General features: G+C 40.2%; 1 protein-coding gene across 15 annotated transcripts in view; it reads right to left on the reverse strand.

Annotated features, from left to right (window-relative positions):
* Positions 1-893: 893 nt before the first annotated feature.
* The window catches only part of LOC135487501 (neuron navigator 3-like), a 239,950-nt gene continuing 222,570 nt past the window's right edge, over positions 894-18,273 (reverse strand). For 11 of the 15 annotated variants that reach the window (XM_064771229.1, XM_064771228.1, XM_064771230.1 and 8 more), the window contains 13 exons: positions 14,647-14,779; positions 14,015-14,172; positions 13,063-13,256; positions 12,776-12,914; positions 11,242-11,352; positions 9,090-9,449; positions 8,741-8,840; positions 8,160-8,406; positions 7,715-7,930; positions 7,088-7,356; positions 6,605-6,732; positions 5,752-5,964; positions 894-5,550 (listed from right to left, as the gene is read on the reverse strand). In XM_064771229.1, the coding sequence (XP_064627299.1) occupies positions 5,386-5,550; positions 5,752-5,964; positions 6,605-6,732; positions 7,088-7,356; positions 7,715-7,930; positions 8,160-8,406; positions 8,741-8,840; positions 9,090-9,449; positions 11,242-11,352; positions 12,776-12,914; positions 13,063-13,256; positions 14,015-14,172; positions 14,647-14,779 (2,433 nt within the window). In that variant the 3' untranslated portion in view covers positions 894-5,385. The remainder of the gene's footprint in view (positions 5,551-5,751; positions 5,965-6,604; positions 6,733-7,087; positions 7,357-7,714; positions 7,931-8,159; positions 8,407-8,740; positions 8,841-9,089; positions 9,450-11,241; positions 11,353-12,775; positions 12,915-13,062; positions 13,257-14,014; positions 14,173-14,646; positions 14,780-18,273) is intronic. The other 4 variants (XM_064771239.1, XM_064771238.1, XM_064771225.1 and 1 more) reach the window with 3 other exon arrangements.

Raw genomic sequence — 18,273 nt, forward strand, 5'->3', positions numbered from 1 at the left:
TTTTGGGGACACGGTGGACTGCCATGTCCAATTCAGTGATTGTGATTGTGATTGAACAGTCTATCCCTCACCATGTTGGCAACACTCTGGACCACATTTGGGCTGGTTGTAACTGTCTCATCTGTCTCACAATGTTGGAGATGAATGAGGACAGACGTGGTCTGGTTGTGACTGTCTCATATCTCTTCCTCTGTTGACAACACAGTGGAGCTACAAGGACTGAAGTGATCTGGTTGTGACTGTCTCATATCTCTCATTGTGATGGTAAAGCGGTAGAGATTCTAGGCCTGATTCGGTCTGGTTGTGATAGTCTTATGTCTTTCACCATGTCAGCAATGCAGTAGAGCTGGGCCTGCTTCACCTCTCTCATCGCATTGGCAACATGGTTCAGTGGTAATTCCCAATGTCTGTGTGATTATGGCAGGCTCTCTCAATACGTTGGCAACACATCAGAATACCAGGACCAATTTGGTCTGGTTATGATTGCATCACCCTCTCTCCGTGTTGTCACCAGAGTTGAGGCGGTCTCATCCTCCCCACCCTGTTGGCAGAACAGTGGAGAAACCAGGCATACTGGTTGTGACTGTCTCACCTCTTTCAACATCTTGTTTGGTGACAGACCATATTGGTCTGGTTGTGACTAGACATTTAGAGGAGTCACCAGTCCTATGAGGTGATTGTGGTCATTTCTAAGTAGGTGACAGTTGCATTGTGAGGTACTTCAAGTCTGCACAAGAGATTGGGAGTGGAGTACAGTCAAATGCCACTTGTGCTTTACTGTCTAGACAGGGAGGTTGTGACATGTCTCATGAGACAACCGTCATTTTTCGAGAGTATTTACTCTCTCCAAATACACAATGTTCTGCCATAGAAATAAAGGAGAAAAACACTGGTTTAACAATAAAAACAGTAACACATTTTTATTCTGTATGAAATTTCCACCATCAAATGATGATGATATGTACATGTGCAGTCTTTGTAGCATCAAATCATTACAATGGTCTCACACAAATTATTCTCTACAAAATGATGATGACCTTCATGGGCATGAAGTCAGCGACCGTTTGATACATACAAATTTGAAGTTGTAACACACACTGCAGAAACAAACACTCACAGTGGAGCAAGTATTGTGACTCCGAATTAGTAGTAATGCCCCAAAATTCAGGAAATTTTCGAATTATCAGAAAGGGCAAGCAGCAAATATTTTGTCACCTTGACGACCGTACTTTGATCTCAAAAGCTCAGACAACATCGCAACTACAAGCAATAACAAGAAACTCACTTGGTACCACTGTTAGCTGATAATTCTTGCAGGTTCTTTTTCAAGAACTTTGCAACAAAAACCTATCTTTGCAAGAGAAAAAACCACGAAAATATATTTTTCCATGAAAACCGAAATTTCGCGATCCACCAAAAAGTCATGATGATACAAAATGAGTTTCGTAAGAAAGTAAAGCAGAGTACCGTACCCCCACGGAGTTAAGCGACATCTAAACTATTAAGGGACAACATTTAAAACCACTAACATCAGTATCAAAGAGCTGATGCCAGAGGCTTTTGATATCAAGAGTATTGTAATAATACTTCAATGTCAAAAGTGCTTAAATCATGAATGATTCATGTGAGCTTTCACATGTTTTCATGAATTTGGCCTCTGATGTCAGTGGTTGATTATATACAATAACTAAATGGTTGAACGTTCCTTCACCGGCATAAATCTCTGCCAAAGTAGGAAACAATCAACCAACCAGTATCCCAAACGGGTTGCGTCTATTCTAAATTCAGTCAAAATGTCCCATAACTCAGTCTGAAATTCAGACATTATATCTGAGGGCCAGTCCCTCAAAATGCATAGTCTGTGATACTCTCAAATGTTTTTACACTCAACATCCCAAAAAAACCAAAAGTCTTCCTGATAAGTCACCTCCCCCTCCCTACACTTCAACATTTGAAAGTAAAAGATGATTTTTACAATATTTTTGTCAATATATCAATTTTGAGAACATCACAGTTGGTCAACTCTCCACAGACAGAGTTAAGAAAAATATTTCAAAACCTTTAACTCAGCTATGGAGAGTGGAGTACACCCAGCAAAGAATGTAACCTATAGAACAGGAATACATAGAAAACGCACAAAGAAGCAATTCAAAGATGAAATCTCCATGTCCAAAAACTGAATTCTTGTTTTGTCGGCGAAAGCAAAGTTTCTCACTCTGAAATATTCAAATTTGTTTTGAACAAGACTTGAAATTGTTTATTATTTGATTTAGGGCTGATGTCATAAAACTTTCACACACATCACTTTTCACAAATAGGAACGTTTTGCAGCATGGTTACGACCTGTTGATGACCAATAATACAGAGGTGATGTCTAAATCATCTTTGGTGCATTAACAAAGACCAACACAAAATGTCATAAAATCAATAAAGAATTACACGATAAAGCAAATGTTATTTACATTTTGCAACATAAATAAGGTTCATGCTAAATGATGGAAGCTGGGGACCTATTCACAAGGTACTAATATGCAATAAATATTAATAGTAGGTATACAATGATACAATTAGAAGGGTTGCCTATTTCACTCTCATGTTTATGTCTAAACATTTTCCATTTGAAAACTGCAGTTTCCAGATATTCCTCACTGGCAAAACAAATGCAACCCTTCTAAACATGATGATAAAAAATGCAATTCTGTTTTACTCTGAAATGATTCTAAATTAAACCAGAGGTTGATTAGCTCACCAACCTTCCCTTGAATGAACCTACAATATGAAAATGAAACTACATCAGCAAACTCAGCTCAATTCCTCCAATTACTTTCATCTATAGAAAATGTTTGCTTATTCTGAAATGATTCTAAATTAAACCAGAGGTTGATTAGCTCACCAACCTTCCCTTGAATGAACCTACAATATGAAAATGAAACTACATCAGCTAACTCAGCTCAATTCCTCCAATTACTTTCATCTATAGAAAATGTTTGCTTATTCTGAAATGATTCTAAATTAAACCAGAGGTTGATTAGCTCACCAACCTTCCCTTGAATGAACCTACAATATGAAAATGAAACTACATCAGCTAACTCAGCTCAATTCCTCCAATTACTTTCATCTATAGAAAATGTTCGCTTAAAGTCTGTCTTTGTTCAGAAAACTACAAAAATAGACGAATGAGATGGATATACATGTATTTAAATGACCTAACGACAAAACAATTGTGGCAGCGGTGACATACAAATGTCATGTTAAAAGAGTGAATGTGACCAAAGAATACATTTTTGCATGATAGCGGTGGAAAATCCCCCCCCCTTGAAAAATACAAGCTGATCATTAAGCTAAACTAAAGCCTGCTGATTGCACATGACATCAACATTTAGGGAAACATCTATGTATGCTCACACCAGGTCCTATAACAACTACCATATGAACCCATGTAAACCAGAGCTGCCTCAATATACAAGGATACAATACTGCACAGACAGTTCAAATGGTCATCAAACATTTGGTTCAATATCAGAAGAATTTGCCCATGACTGTTTTCACATCAAAGCTAAACCTTTATAGTTTGAGTGAACTCAATCCTGATTAAATCGTCTTCAAATAATTTGAACCAAACTGAAAGTTTTTGGAGCAATATTGTCAAAATACTGATTTTTAGTGACAAGGAGCAATCCAAAAACTAAAAGCGATGCTCGCCCAACATCATATGTAGCAGGTAGTTTAGTTATATTGGTGGTAGGCGAGGTAGGGCCCGAGCGGGGATCGACACATCAGGCGATAAAATGATCATGTATATCTGTCAAACGATTGACAAATATCTCAAACAAGTCCATATTCACCTGGCACAAGTACCCAGCAAGCCTTAGGTAGAGCACTCACTAGTTCTTTGAGGTGTTTTTGCACCATGACGGACTATAGGGTACGTAAGACTTTCTGCCTCATGATCATTATTAGTTCACTTGATACCTATTCCTACTCTATCTACATTGATTTGCTAAAATGCATGTTTTTTCTGCCACGAGGCATTTGTCAGTGTAATATTCAGCACCATGATTGTGAGTCATTTACATATTCAAATGAGGTTATATATATCTATCATAACAGGTCACTGATTGGCCAATGATGTGTATGTCTATTCACAATGAGGATCCCCGATGTCAATCACCACCGAGGGGACATTCCCTGGTCACATGGGTGCAAACACTCCATGAATATCTGAGAACAGAGTATTTTACCAAAAAATCACCCAAAGAATTTGTCACGTTTTTCTTCGATTGACTAAAAAATTGGTAGGATTACTTCCCCCCGATGCCACCAAACCAAATGGTGGTACATTTTATACTTCATGTTTGGCAACAATTTAAGTGTTTCATGCGAAGTAAAATAGTTGATTGAGGAAGAACGGCACTCCTGGCCACCGTCAAAATCATGCCCCTCTCATCTTCTGACGTCATCATTCAAAGAGATACCATATATAACGTGGCACTCCTCTGATTTCTTAAAGAGTATTATACATAATGTGACCATGAAACCATCATTCATTGTGAGATTCACTGCCTGCTGTGACTAAATACAGAGCGGCGACAAATACATGATGATACAGATTATATAAAATAATACAGAAACCAATTTGACCTAACATACATTGTGCTACACATTCATTCACATATCAACATACATGTAATATGGTTAGCTAAGTTTGGTCTAAGATTAAATAGAAAAGATAAGGCACAATGACTTAAGATTCATCTTAAGTAAATACACTTAAGGGACTTAAGCTAAACTGAAGTTTAGCTTAAGTAAGTTTAGCTTAAGTAAAATCGTTGACTTATACTTCGGCTTTGAAAAACTCAAGCTGGCTCGAGCTATAGACATGAGTCAGCTCTAAGATTAAACTTCACTTTTAGTTAAACTTTAGGAGACACAGATTTGAGTGCGAGACTTCAGTTCATACTTAGGATAGACCAGTCTTTACCCCTTGACACCACTGACACAATGTAGGGCCAACAAGTCCACTTCCTTCTTGCAGAGCTATGGCCGCAAAGCCATACCTTTCACTTTATCACAACAGATATTGTTCCTGGTTTGTTCCTTTTAACACTTTCACTCCTGCTCAGTTAATCCTGTCCACATTTTGTAGGATCAAGGCTTGGCCAGTTCTATCTTTTCCCGTCCACATGATATGGAATCCCAGAATCACCTCACACTGTCCGCGTGAACTGAATTCTACCAAAGCAGAAGCCTGATACACTTGAATCGACCGCCATATCTGAACACAGCTAGTATCAGGCACTGGAATAAGAACCTCTAAACGAGACCCTCCACTAATCCCATGACTTATTGCACTATCGCCACAATGGGCCTGTAGGCTCAACTCTTTCAAATGGTTGACTCCACACTGCCTGAGTTTGTCCGTGAAGATGACCCGTGGTCAGATTTGTTCATGTCATTAGTGCTATGGCTGTCCAGGCTTGTGTTATCACTATCGTTACTCTGTGGACTTGAATAACTTGCTGCCTCCTGTAGTCTCATCAACATATTTAACTGAAAGAAAACAAGGCGATATTTACATGGGTTGAGGCTGAATGGGATCTTTCTTTGCCTCTGCATGATTCCCACCAAGGTTTAGGCAATCATTTCTGCAGGAAATCATATCAAAGTAACATACTCTATGCTATGAAAAACTTTTGTGGCAGATTAACTTTTAAAGCACCTTCCCCCAAATAAAAGTTAGTGCACACTCACCAATGGGTCTCCCTCAACATCACTCTGGGCTTGCTGGGTGGCCTTCGCTTTTCCTTCTCCCACCATTCCCTGTGTATCATACCCAACATCCTCCGGTCGCAGTCTCTGTAGCGACGGCCAGTCTTCGCTGTGGCCGTCATTGGTGGGTCCCCACGGGTATGTCTCAATCACCCATTCTGCTGGATCTTCCCATGGGGCACGACGACCATACAACTGGAAATGTAGGAAAATAGACAAACCCCGATTATTTTCTTTCATTAGTGACTATTCCACGACCCTTCAGCCTTTGTAATAACCTCACGCTCATGCTGTCTCATCACTGGAAAGATGGGTTCCAATAATGGGCTGACTATTCAATGACATGACGAGGCACACAGAAACCAAAAGATCACAGAGAACATCTTATGAACATAAGATATTCATATGCCTGGAGTATGTGATGAATGATCCTTTACTCCTTGTAGAGACTGCAGACCTGACACATCATGGCAGAAATGTTATATGTTTCAAGGGGTCTCACTGAATCATGGACTTATAGTGTTGTCAGGACTTCTATAGCTCACCACCTTGACTCACAAAGTTCACACAACAGTTGTCAACTTTTGAATGCTCTCAGGTCACAAGGTCAACTGGGTACACAGTAAACCCTGAAATGTTTGCATTTGACAGTAATTAGGCTATTAAGACAAAAGCTATACCAGGTTCACAATGCCCCGACGAGCACGGGATCAGGCTCGGGGACAATCTGGTAAGCAAGACGGATAGACAGACAAGCGGTAGAATTTAGAAAGAGTTAGTTCCAAAGTATTGGATGTATGAGACTGATTCATGGGACTGAATCGTGGTGCCTTACGTTTCTCACCTGAAGTCCTTCTCGAACTGCCTCCAACATATACGGAACAATGGAGTAATTCCACAGGTCCGTGAACCAAACTTGTGAGCCAGACATGTCCATCGGACATGACAGGAACAGACGTGGACCTACGAAAGAAAGGGCACACATAAGTATCATGATTGACACAATCCTTTTTCAAGAAAGTAACTGTATTTTGGCGAATTTAGTGCTACATGCTGTATGAGAGCAGATCAACCAGGCATTCTAGCTATAATTGGAAATAGTGGCAAGTAATTCCAGCAAAGGTGTTCCATATTTGCGCAATCTGTCTTTCAAACCCTCAGTGTCCTCAAAGGATTTGTGACCATGTCACTTCCGTCTCATTACCTCTAAAAAGGCTCTGAAGGCTGGTTATTGAAAATGGGGTATGTACACAATACTTCATGCTTCAATTAAACTAATCACACTGAATAAAAAGTCATTATAGATCACTTAACTTACCAATGGTTACGTCTGACGAACTATGAGTTTCCAAGAACTTGTTCAAATGTTGCCAAACTTTCGGCATCCACTCTGACATTTTGTTCAAGTCGTTGTTGCGCATGCCCGTTTTCACCTCCGCTTCAATCAGCTTTCTCCGCAGATATCGTCCCAGGAATCCCTTGACCGGTTCCATATGATTCGCACATAGCACCCATCGGAAGTTATGGTGAAGTTGGAGGTTGGTGGTGGAACATGTTGCCTGGTTCATTGTTCCAATGATGTATGGGCTGAAATGACAGTGAAAGTGAACATAAAAGGCTGCTAAACTTCAAATAACCTAACATTTTCTTTACAGGAGTGACATGAGTAAATAGTCAGTAAATGAGCTCCAACATGAAAGGTATTTGTTGTAAAATGCCATCAGCTATCTCCATGTAACATCACTGATTTGTCTTTTTTAACAATTTGTCCATCAATTTTCAAGAAATCTTCCTTTTCGAGAGATCTCAGATTTGCAAAAGGTAACATAATCGTCTATTGTGAACTGAACGCTACATTGAAAGGAAGTATTACAGCCTAAATGCAAAGTTGATAACATTTAAACACGGATAATTTCCCAAAGAACCAAACGATGTTTCAACGTACCACTTGAGGTATTTGCAGCTGAGGAAACCGTTGAAGACTTCACCGAGTGAGCCGACATGATGAAGGTTGTCCAAGATGACAACAGAGGGCAGCTCACTAGCCGAACTGCTCTCACACTGCTCAGCTATGTTCGTCAAGTATTGCCGCAGTTCTTTGCTTGACTTGTGGTCGACATTAAACGTTGCGATAGCAGTCGGGGCGAGTTCTTTACCAGATCTAGAATAGAACAAATTGAATATGATGAATAGGTTACATGAAGCAAACGCTTTCATTTATGGAAAGAATGACTTGTTTTAAAAGTAACTCAGATATAAGAATCATCTCAAATTACAAGTCTATAGAGACATTTTAAGCTTTTTACATTGTATATAGGTGAAGTTGATTTGTATTTTTGTATTTATTGATGAAACCAAGGAAGTGACTGTAAAATTTGCATAAGTCTTACCTTAGCACCAAGTAAGTGGCCAGTTTCTGAGCGAGGTATGTCTTGCCTGTGCCACTGGGTCCACACAGAATAATCCTCCTGTGTTCGATGAGCAACGAGATGTACCGCTGTATAATAGACTTGGGTATCAACGTCTCAAATGCTACGTTATCCACACTGTTGTGTTGGGAGCCTTTCAACACAATCTTTATTGACATGTCTTCACCGACCAGGTAACCGCAGGGTAGGAGCTCGGGGTCTTTTGCATCTGTAACGAAGAGAAAGTATACATGAGACTTTGAACTGCTGAGGTTTTGAGAAAAAGGAGCTCCACTCGAGGTGAGACAACCAACACGAACTGTGAGGTATCAATTCTAATCTAAAACACCGCCAACTAAACACTGAAGTGTGATATTGACTGCTTCCGTACTTTACACCAACTGAAGTGATTATGGTCGGTCGTCTCAGTCCTTCCTGCCAACTGCCAGCACATGCACTCTGTGCCTTGGTTTAGTCCTTATCTCCTTGAGCCTTTGAGCCGCATAAACACTGAGGTTACACCAACAGTCAGGAATCAAGATGATAAAGCTGCTGTAACTTACTTGAGCCCTTAATGCGAATAATTTCACCAATATGGTAGCATAAAACACTTTCAGAATTGAGTCCAAGATGAGAGACTGGGTCAACTCGGATGCAATAATCCTGAAAACAAGAAAATTAACGGTGAGTTAACTTTAACAGATGGCTTATGTCAACATAAGTGAGAGTTTTAGCTCTTTTGAATATCAATCCATCAATCAATGTTACACTTGTTGGAGATTTGATAGTACCACACTCAGAGCTCCAAACCCCCAAAGTATCATCAGAACCAGATAGCATGTTATTAACTTCAGTTATCATCTAAAGAGTAGCGTTTACTGCTATTACTGTAAGTTCTTCCACAATCCTCACCTTAAATATTCTCTTCACAATGCTGTCCAACATATCCCATCTTATTTTCCCGCTGACTGACATCGTCCCAAGGTAGATCTCTGGCGGCCGGATTTCCATCAACTGCTTCACGTCCGTCTCGTTCCCACTGTAAACTGATATCGATATCCTCCTTCCATCACGATCAGAACTGTCATTCAACAGCATATCTAAATTCGACGCATGGTCCTCTCCTAAACTCAACCGCTTGTCGAGGTCATCACTTCCCTTTGGTGATAGCGTCATCGGTGCGCACGGACTGCTCGGACTGCTAGGCTTGCTCCCAGAATGCACCATTCTCTGGAGGCGATCGTTATCAGCTTTCAACGTCGACATCTCATTCTGAAATGACAGCGAAACGACGCATCAGAGTATTGTAGCAAACTAGAAAGTGAACTTCTTAACCTTTTGGTTGTCTGCAACCTTTACAACATCAATAATAATGTGAATCCTTTATCTCAAGAATATACGATGTCGGTATAACTTGAAAGTAAGGTTCACGTTACTTGGAAGCTCTACAGTAAGTTTCATAGCGGCTGTCTTCAGACTGAAAGCTACATAAAGGTGACCTGAACTAACATAGGATGCACTGAAAATGCTGAAGGTACAAAAATCTAAGTGATGTGAAACAAGCTTGTGAATTGTGTGGCCTCAATCATTGGTAATGACAAATTATCCATTGAACATTTAGGAGAACATTAAAGTAATCTGTGACCATCTGATCAAGTAACATTAATATACATTTATAAACATGTAGTTTTGAATATGGTAAACATAATAGGCCATGAAACATTGGCAACATTGCATGCAGAATGTAGTGTTGTGCAACTAAGGATGTCAATCATGACCAGCACTGTGGTAGAGTGTCTACTGATGCTGGCTAAGGCTCCACCACACAACATAACCGGTAGTGATATCATTTCATTCAAATAACATGCTGTACTTAAAACAATATTATGAGGCAAAAAATTAGTGTTATTCATGAGTACTAGTTCCATACACAATACCGACATAAGCATCAGCTGACTCCATACCAGAATTTGATTTGTTACTTTGTTATAAGTGTTATTGTGCCAAAGACTGGAGTACACAATTACCCCCCCCCCCCCCCCCCGAACGGTATTCTACCGAAGATAATGAAAGCTGGGTTATGGTGTCATGCAAATTGTAGCAGTTTGCACACATCTGGGTTTCCTCACAGAGACCCTCACTGAAGCCATTGCTGACTATTTTCAATGGATTAAATTTGTGTCATCCATGTCAGTTTTCCAAGATTGATGGTATGGTAAAGTGAGGATGAGTATGTGGCAACACCCAAATGTGTGCAGATCATGGTCGAATTGTCAACTTGGAATTTGTTTAGGATACATGGAAGGAAGGTCAACATTGGGAAGGGCAGAGTACCTTCATGGCCTGAGAGAAAGATGTGTTTAATAGAAGAGCCACTCATCCATACATGCTACACATTTATTTCTATCTCGGCCCAAGCTTTCCCCCTGCTCATGGAAGTTAGGTATGATCATTTAGAATCCTAAGTTTGCAAGAACCTGAGATGATATTGCCACTGGTCTTGAGCTTGCCACTGAATCCCAGCTGAGATTTGGAATGTTCACCACAGGATAACAAATAAGGTCCACCCATAAGATATCAGCATTCAACTGGGCTCAGACTCACCACAATACAGCCAAAATACTTTGAGTTTTGTTTTATGCTCTTATGTTTATAAGTGAACCTACCAGAAAGAGACCAATTTAATGGAGCAGAACCACGTTTGAAATGGAAACCTGTGGTGAATGAGATAGAAGTTGAGCAAGCAGCAAGCAGCTAAATCTTGAGATAGGCAGGCACGCAAAGCATATGATTCACATTCCTTAGGACAGTGTTCTCCAATAGTTGAGGCAGAGGGGTTTATTTGACACCCCAAAGACTGGGGCCCACCCCTCTACCCCACATTTCTTCAACCGTAACCTTGCCTTATAAACACCCATTTCCAAGTGGATGTGTGATATCTCATATGGTCAGTTCGAAGAATGCCAGCCATCAGTAGTATGAGTGTGACGCTGGCATCGTTGCTGTCCCCGTACCTGCCTAACCTTGGAGAACACTGGATGATTAGTATAACCTTAAAACTGACCTCGGATAGCTCCAAGTTCCCATAGCTCCCGTCAAGCCTATTCAGGCTGTTTTGCGATGAGACCATGGTGTGTAGTCTCTTATTATCCTGTTTCAGTGATGACATCTCGGTCTAAAAACAATGGAAATACATTCAGCGTTTCCGACCCTGCCACCACCACAATGGCATTCAGCGTTTCTGACCCTGCCACCACCATGATGGCCAGATATATGTCAGGCTAAATGTACAGAACCACCAAGCTTGAACATGTGATGAAGAAAAACATGCCCAATTTTAAAATGGCAATCACCAACAAGCATGTTCTTGCTGAGTCATCTTTCTTTCATTCAGATGCAATAAAAAAACATAGTATTTTTGCAAAGATACAATAAAAAATACAAATTTATCCACCTCCTTCTTAAATTCATAAAAATAACAACTTTAGTAATATTAATGTATCAGTAAGTGCAATATTACTAACAACATCGACTTTTGTTAAAAAAAACTGTTTATCACAACATTAAGGGGAAACGCATCGGTCCTCAATTAGTACATTTCAATGTGATATTAGAATCAATGAAAAGAAAAAATGGTCAAAGCAGGCATATGACAGTTTTGCTCCAGCATTATATAGGGCAGCAGTATATTGACAGCATGAAGTAATGGATATGGGCTCACCACACGATTCTAATGGTAACATGGGCAACAGAAAATGAAAATCAATTCTAAATTGATTCTTTGCTATTGAATTTTTAAAGTTCCCATTGCAAATAATGAGGACTCAAGGCATGGTATTCAAGAGCAAAAATACTCGGATATTCGGTTGCAAATCTTAATCAAAATCTTAATTAAATTTATTGAAATTATGATCAGATAATGAAATCTGATTAATTTTCAATACTCTCAATGAAACTAAGCTATAGCTGCATTCTTATACGAGCCATGAGCATGATGATTCCTATTAAGATGATTTTGACAAAAAGCAGATGACCTTGGAATATAAATCACTTAAATCATCCTAAGTCATATTCAGTCCTGATTTAAAAGCAGATGAGGGTGACGTTCTCCTGTGTTTGGTAGGCTTTTTCATGGTATGACTTAAAGCTGAGAGGCATTCAAGACAAAACCTTGCATTGTGGCACAATTCGACACAAGTAGAGCACATGAGAACCACCACAGCTCCAGTAGGTCAAAACATCAGTATGAATCATTCAATCTCGACACCAAGACCAAGCCAAGAGTTCAGACTTGAATTAATCTGTGTGAAACAGTGGATCACTAAACTATGGGTGAAAGGAGAAAAAAATTACAACATTTAGCATCTAAAATTCGACCATGGAGCAGATATTGTGTGGTCTGGATCACAAAGGAAATGAAGTTCACAAGTACTGATACATCACTTTTGACGTTTTAGAAACATCTTAATACTTTATCCAAATGCCATCAACAATTCTATGCCATGAATTTCATAAAAAAACCGCCAAAAGTGAAATGAATTTTCATCCAACAAAACATCTGCCCAAGGTTTAGGTCACATGACTATACGGAGCCTCACCTTCATTCTGGTCATCGTTTCTCGGAGCTGCTCCAGCTGATGAGCAGACGACAGCGCCTCCAATCTGATATCGGTCAGTTTCATGTCTTTCTCTTGTAGCTGTTTCTGTAAGACCCTACATTCCTCATCGTCACCCAGCCTGGAAAGCAATTTGAAAAGCTTGAAGTTGTCTAAAGACACAAAGCGATCCAAGTCACAAACAGGACATGGAGTTATATTTCCAAAGACTTCCAACTTCACGTGAATCACTTGAACAACAACAGTTTTATATAAACCACTATACTTACGCGTGGGAGGAGTTTGAGAGCTTCATGCCTGACAGTGGTGTCCCTGGCATATTGCTGTGTAAGCCTTGAAGAAGAGGTGAGTTGGGCACAGATATATCAGAGTGCATACTCGACGTTTCATCCAAGTCTGACGCCGAGCCTTTGCTTTTCTTGTTTTTATTCGATGAGAAGGCTTTACTAAAGGAACTCCGAAGCTGCAAAAGGCAAAATATAAATAATGAAGCAAAATAAAGATCACTTAATTGCCTTAAAGACAATTGTCAAAACCATTGATGCTTTTACTCAGCCAACACATATTTGTCGACAATGAATCATCACCGCGACTGGTGGAAGTTGCAACAAAGTTTCCGGGTGCAGAATGGGTAGAGCCTAGCTTGCTCAAGCCAACCAGCTTAGCTGATTAATGAGATGTACCTTTATCTCAGCATCTGAGGTTTCAGCAGACAATCCTGATAGATTCAGTAATTAGTGTCTGTCTTCAGATTACTCATAAGCAGAGTGCTTCAGAGCAGTATAGACCGGGTTACATATCCAAGGCCCAAGTCTCCTTGCTGCTGACAATCACTACAGAGCTGATGTCGGCTGACAGCCTCATTAAACGAAGAGTACATCTTCACATACTATTGGCAAACAAGTTCCATTCAGTCACATACCGGGAAAACCGGGGAAAAATATACCTCCCCATGAGCTCCAGCAATGAGCCCAATTAGCAACCAATTAACAACCACCAGCAAGTAGATTGTAAGCAGTGGCCTGTTGAATAGTTTTGAGCCCTCAGGGATTATTTCCTAATGGCAAAGGCCCAAGTGTTAGTCTTGATGCCAACAAGATGATGATGTTAGTGGTAACCAGCAAGATTTCCCCGAGTGGATTAAAATGCTGAGTATGCGTACTCATTCACCCTTTGCAGGTATCAATGTTATGATGCTTAAAGTCCACAATCGCATCTTACCCAGCTTCCTTTGCCCTTCTTGCCTTTCTTCTTATCAGACTCTGTGATCGATGACTGCTGACTCGTCACGCTGCACGCACTTGATAAACTGTTAATACTTGACATGCTGTCCGAGGAAATCTGCCGACTCAGATTTTGGGCATCTGACGGACTCGTCACTGGAAATAGTTGAGACAGTTATACTGTGTGTCAAAGTAAACATGATACACTTTTACAATCAGATACCTCAGAACTACCACTCAGATCCTAACAAAAATTCTAGTATTTGGGACAAGGACATTCTGTATTATAAGAAATATAACAAATATGAAAGTTTTGGCCAAACAACCAGCCTGATTGACATTGCTGTTTTTATGCTGCATTCCGCAGAAAAACCCAAGTGACACTTGAGTGTCTGAAGGAGGTGTTCTTGCTGAGAAATCCCTCCGGATCTCCCTCTCAGAGTAAAAAGCCTTATTGACAACTACGTCAGGACCGCATGTTTTTTCCTTAGAGAGGACAGCAACAGGTTAGATCTTGTGTAAGGCAGAGAAACTTTGGTAAAATCAGCCATCACAGTTCTTTTACACAGTGAACGATACTGGTTTCAATTCAAACATCCCCATGAAACGGTGCATGGGTTAAATTCTTACCTTGTTGTTCTGGTTTTAAAGAAGACGACCGTCTGGGTATGACCGGGGTTCTATCAAGTGCCTCGCAAGTAATTCCACCACTCTGCTTCCTCAACGACTCGATGGTTATTCGGAGGTCGGTCAACTCGGAATCCTAAAAAATATGAAAAAGTGCTGGGGTTATTCACCAGTAGACAGGAAACAATGGCCGATAATCAACGTAATGAAGGAAATATTTGTCAAACAACTGAACGATTTAGGAGAAAATTGTGCCCAAAGTTTAATTAACTGTTATTACCTTGATTAATTCCGAGAGTAATTGCCTCACAAATTGATGTGAATGTGAAACATATACTAAGTGGTAGTACTTTTGACATGCTGATATGTGGGTGATTGCTTTGAGAATGAATGAGAACGACCACAAGTTACAGAGGTATAGTAAAACCACCATGACCACACAATGATGAAAAACACTCAACCACTTTATCACCTTTCAAAACCCTAAACTACTGACAATTCTACTAAGTAATGCATCCCATTCGAACCTTCTGTAAAGAAGACGAGTGCTGCCCCCGAGTGCTCCCCCCCTTTTGCTGCCCCTGAGGTTGAGGAACAAGAGTGTGTATGAAGACTGAGGAAGACCAGCAAGTTGGAGACCGGACAGATCAAAGGAAGCCGAGAATGAACGAGAACCCTGTCATTGATGATGATGTCTCAAACTTACAAAGATTCTGGCCTTGCTCTTACAGATATGAATCAAGAATTCATATTGTAGAGAAATATCCCTTAACTCATTGAACTTCCACAAATGAATAATCCATGAACATAACTACAATTACCAACATTGCACTATTTAGAGTAATATAAACACAGTTCCGGTCTCAACCAAGGCAGACGTCAGATACAGAACTATATATGAAATGTATGTGTTTACAGCTCAAGTTAGCATGATCAATGCATTCAATGATTGGTGAGCATAGGGATGAAATTAGCACGATAATAACTAACGATGATGAATGTTGGAAGTGAAATGCATTACAAGCCATCAGCTACCCTCAACGGACCATTACGCCCTATCTCGAAATAAAATTACTTGGTTGAAACGGAATGATGACAGTGTTTGAAACACTTCTGAATATGAGGACTCTAGAATATATCCACAGAGATTAAACCGACTGTATCATGGTCAAACTTATAACACAGTTCACATCAGCCTTCTCAACAATGTAGCAAGCAGAAAGGAAAACTGAATATTGGAATGACCGGTTGGCCTACCTGCCACGAAACGCCATACTTTCGAACCTGTGGATTCATACGACCTGCCATCATTAGTCCATGAAAACAATGTCCCTTACCAATAACATAACAGCCAATTAACATAGACCACAGCCAATCTGATGCAAGCAGTGCAAAATCTCTCACCTCCGACAGAAAATGGTATCTATGCGCACACGCAGACAGAAGAATGCTGGATAAGAAAGTGAACAAGTGAAGGTTTTCTTTCAAATCTTTGCACTGTTCCCACCTGTATTGTACCAAGAATTGAGAACCTGTTTACAGTCTGCAGCATTTAATTCGATCTGTGGTTATCAGTTTATAGTCGAGAAAGCGCTGCACAAAGCACCTAGGTAACATTTTATGAATCAACTTGATCTGCCATGAATTCTTTTGGAGGAATTGATTTAGACGCCCTGCGCGCCCCGCGCCTACCTGTTTGAATTCTTCAGCCAGCCCTACATACAACAAACCAACATCACTTTGAGATGAACCTACCACAGTTTACCGGAACTGCGGTGATAAAATGGAAGCATGTCTGACATGAACATTCTGCTCCTCCTCTGATCACGCTAACCAGAATGTTCCAGATAATGCCAGTGAGGAAATCGAAGGTGTTCGGTCGATACACACTGGACCCAGCCTTTCATTCGTGGTAGCCAGTATGGTAAAAAATGCAACATAAGTAAATCCACCATCATCGAGATGGATTCAGCTTCAGTAAACTAGCCTCAGACATTCCAGTCTATGTGTGAACTTCATTCCTCCCAAGAACTTTCAGCCTTTGAGATATCGCATTTGGCAGCTCATGGTGTCTGCAGCAAAACAGCTGTTTTCCTATTGTTCTCATCGCTCTTATCTTGTTAAGTTTCAGAAGCTGGTAATACTGTAAATTGTGCCCCAGTCCAAGGAAGAGAGAATGGCACATGCAGGGTAAGCACATGAGGGGCACGCCCTTCTTTTCATTGAAGAGTAACTTTATTTAGCCTGTATGACTAAACGAGTTCAAAGCTGGCATATCACCATATCATCAAGCTCACATTGAAATACAAAGTTCACAAAAAAACACCAATTCTTCTATTTTGAGATATCTTCCACTCACAAATGTTTCATCATAAACTGGAGAAAACTGAAAGAAAATCACCTATAAAGTAACTAATGAGAGACAACATTCAAGCCAGGTGATTATAACACCCTATAGACGTTTCAAAATCGTTCTCCGATCTTTTTATTTGTAATCAGATCCAACAAGGGATAACCAGCGGCTATTTCTGGTAGCAAAGTTCGATCCAGCAAACACCTGATCAGGCAGAAATCATTCGATCACTTCACATCCATCAATATGGATGGTTGCCTCGCCGGAATTCACCTCAGAATACACCTTTCATGTGAATGGTTCGTTAGATACAGCCTTAATATCTGAGGCTACCTCCTCTTAAAAGATAGTGCTACTAACTCACTACACCCAAACAAATTACAATAAGATGGCCGATGATGATAAATAAAGAGTAAGGGTATCCCATCATGTTTATTTGCCATCAACTTCCATGGAGAACTTGCTATCTTGCATTCTTTCGAGATAAGTGTAAAGGAAATATCGTCTTCGTTATACTACAATCATCGGAGAGACGGGATTATCACGAACGGTGGGCTCGGTGAACCCTTGCCCTTTCTAACCTGGCGATTGAGGCATGTTAGAAGAATGAATGTATCCAGTGAAGCATCGAAGTGAGAATCAGTCTCAAATCACAACGAATGAAAATGTATGTACATGTATGTACATGTGTGAACATCCAAAATGATAATGCCATTGCACAGACAGATATATACATTACACCTAGTTTCAGTGAATTAACATGCATGATGACTGCACTAAGGCAATGTGTATTTCTTTTTTTCTGATCCACCAGTAAATACAAAGACCACCAAAACTGTGCACCCAGCATGGGTTAGATCAATGTGTCAAACAATTTGCCAGAATAAAAACCAATCTGCTCTCAAATGGCCATTATTAATCTTAATTTATTGAGGAATAAACCCAAGCGGTAATGGGCACACATTCTATCAATTATTCCTCATGGAATACCAGTGATTCATGCATTTATGCTTTATAGCATCTGACAGAATTTATCATTTTTTTCTGGGCAGTGCAAAAAGATCATGATCTGGGTGGCTGAAAGTGCATCATTGAGAAGAAGTAAACTGGTAGACCTTGCACATGCTTCTGAACATGTTATTCTGGTTCAGCCTGGCACTGTGGTTGGCAGGAAATCTGTCCGTGTGTTCTGACAGTCGAACCATTATCAACCCCACAAACCTCTTTGGGAGGTGACTTTTATGTCGGGGTGTTGAAATTAGTCCATAACAACCTGC

This window comes from Lineus longissimus, chromosome 5 (genome assembly GCF_910592395.1).
Source record: "Lineus longissimus chromosome 5, tnLinLong1.2, whole genome shotgun sequence".
Lineage (NCBI taxonomy): Eukaryota > Metazoa > Nemertea > Pilidiophora > Heteronemertea > Lineidae > Lineus > Lineus longissimus.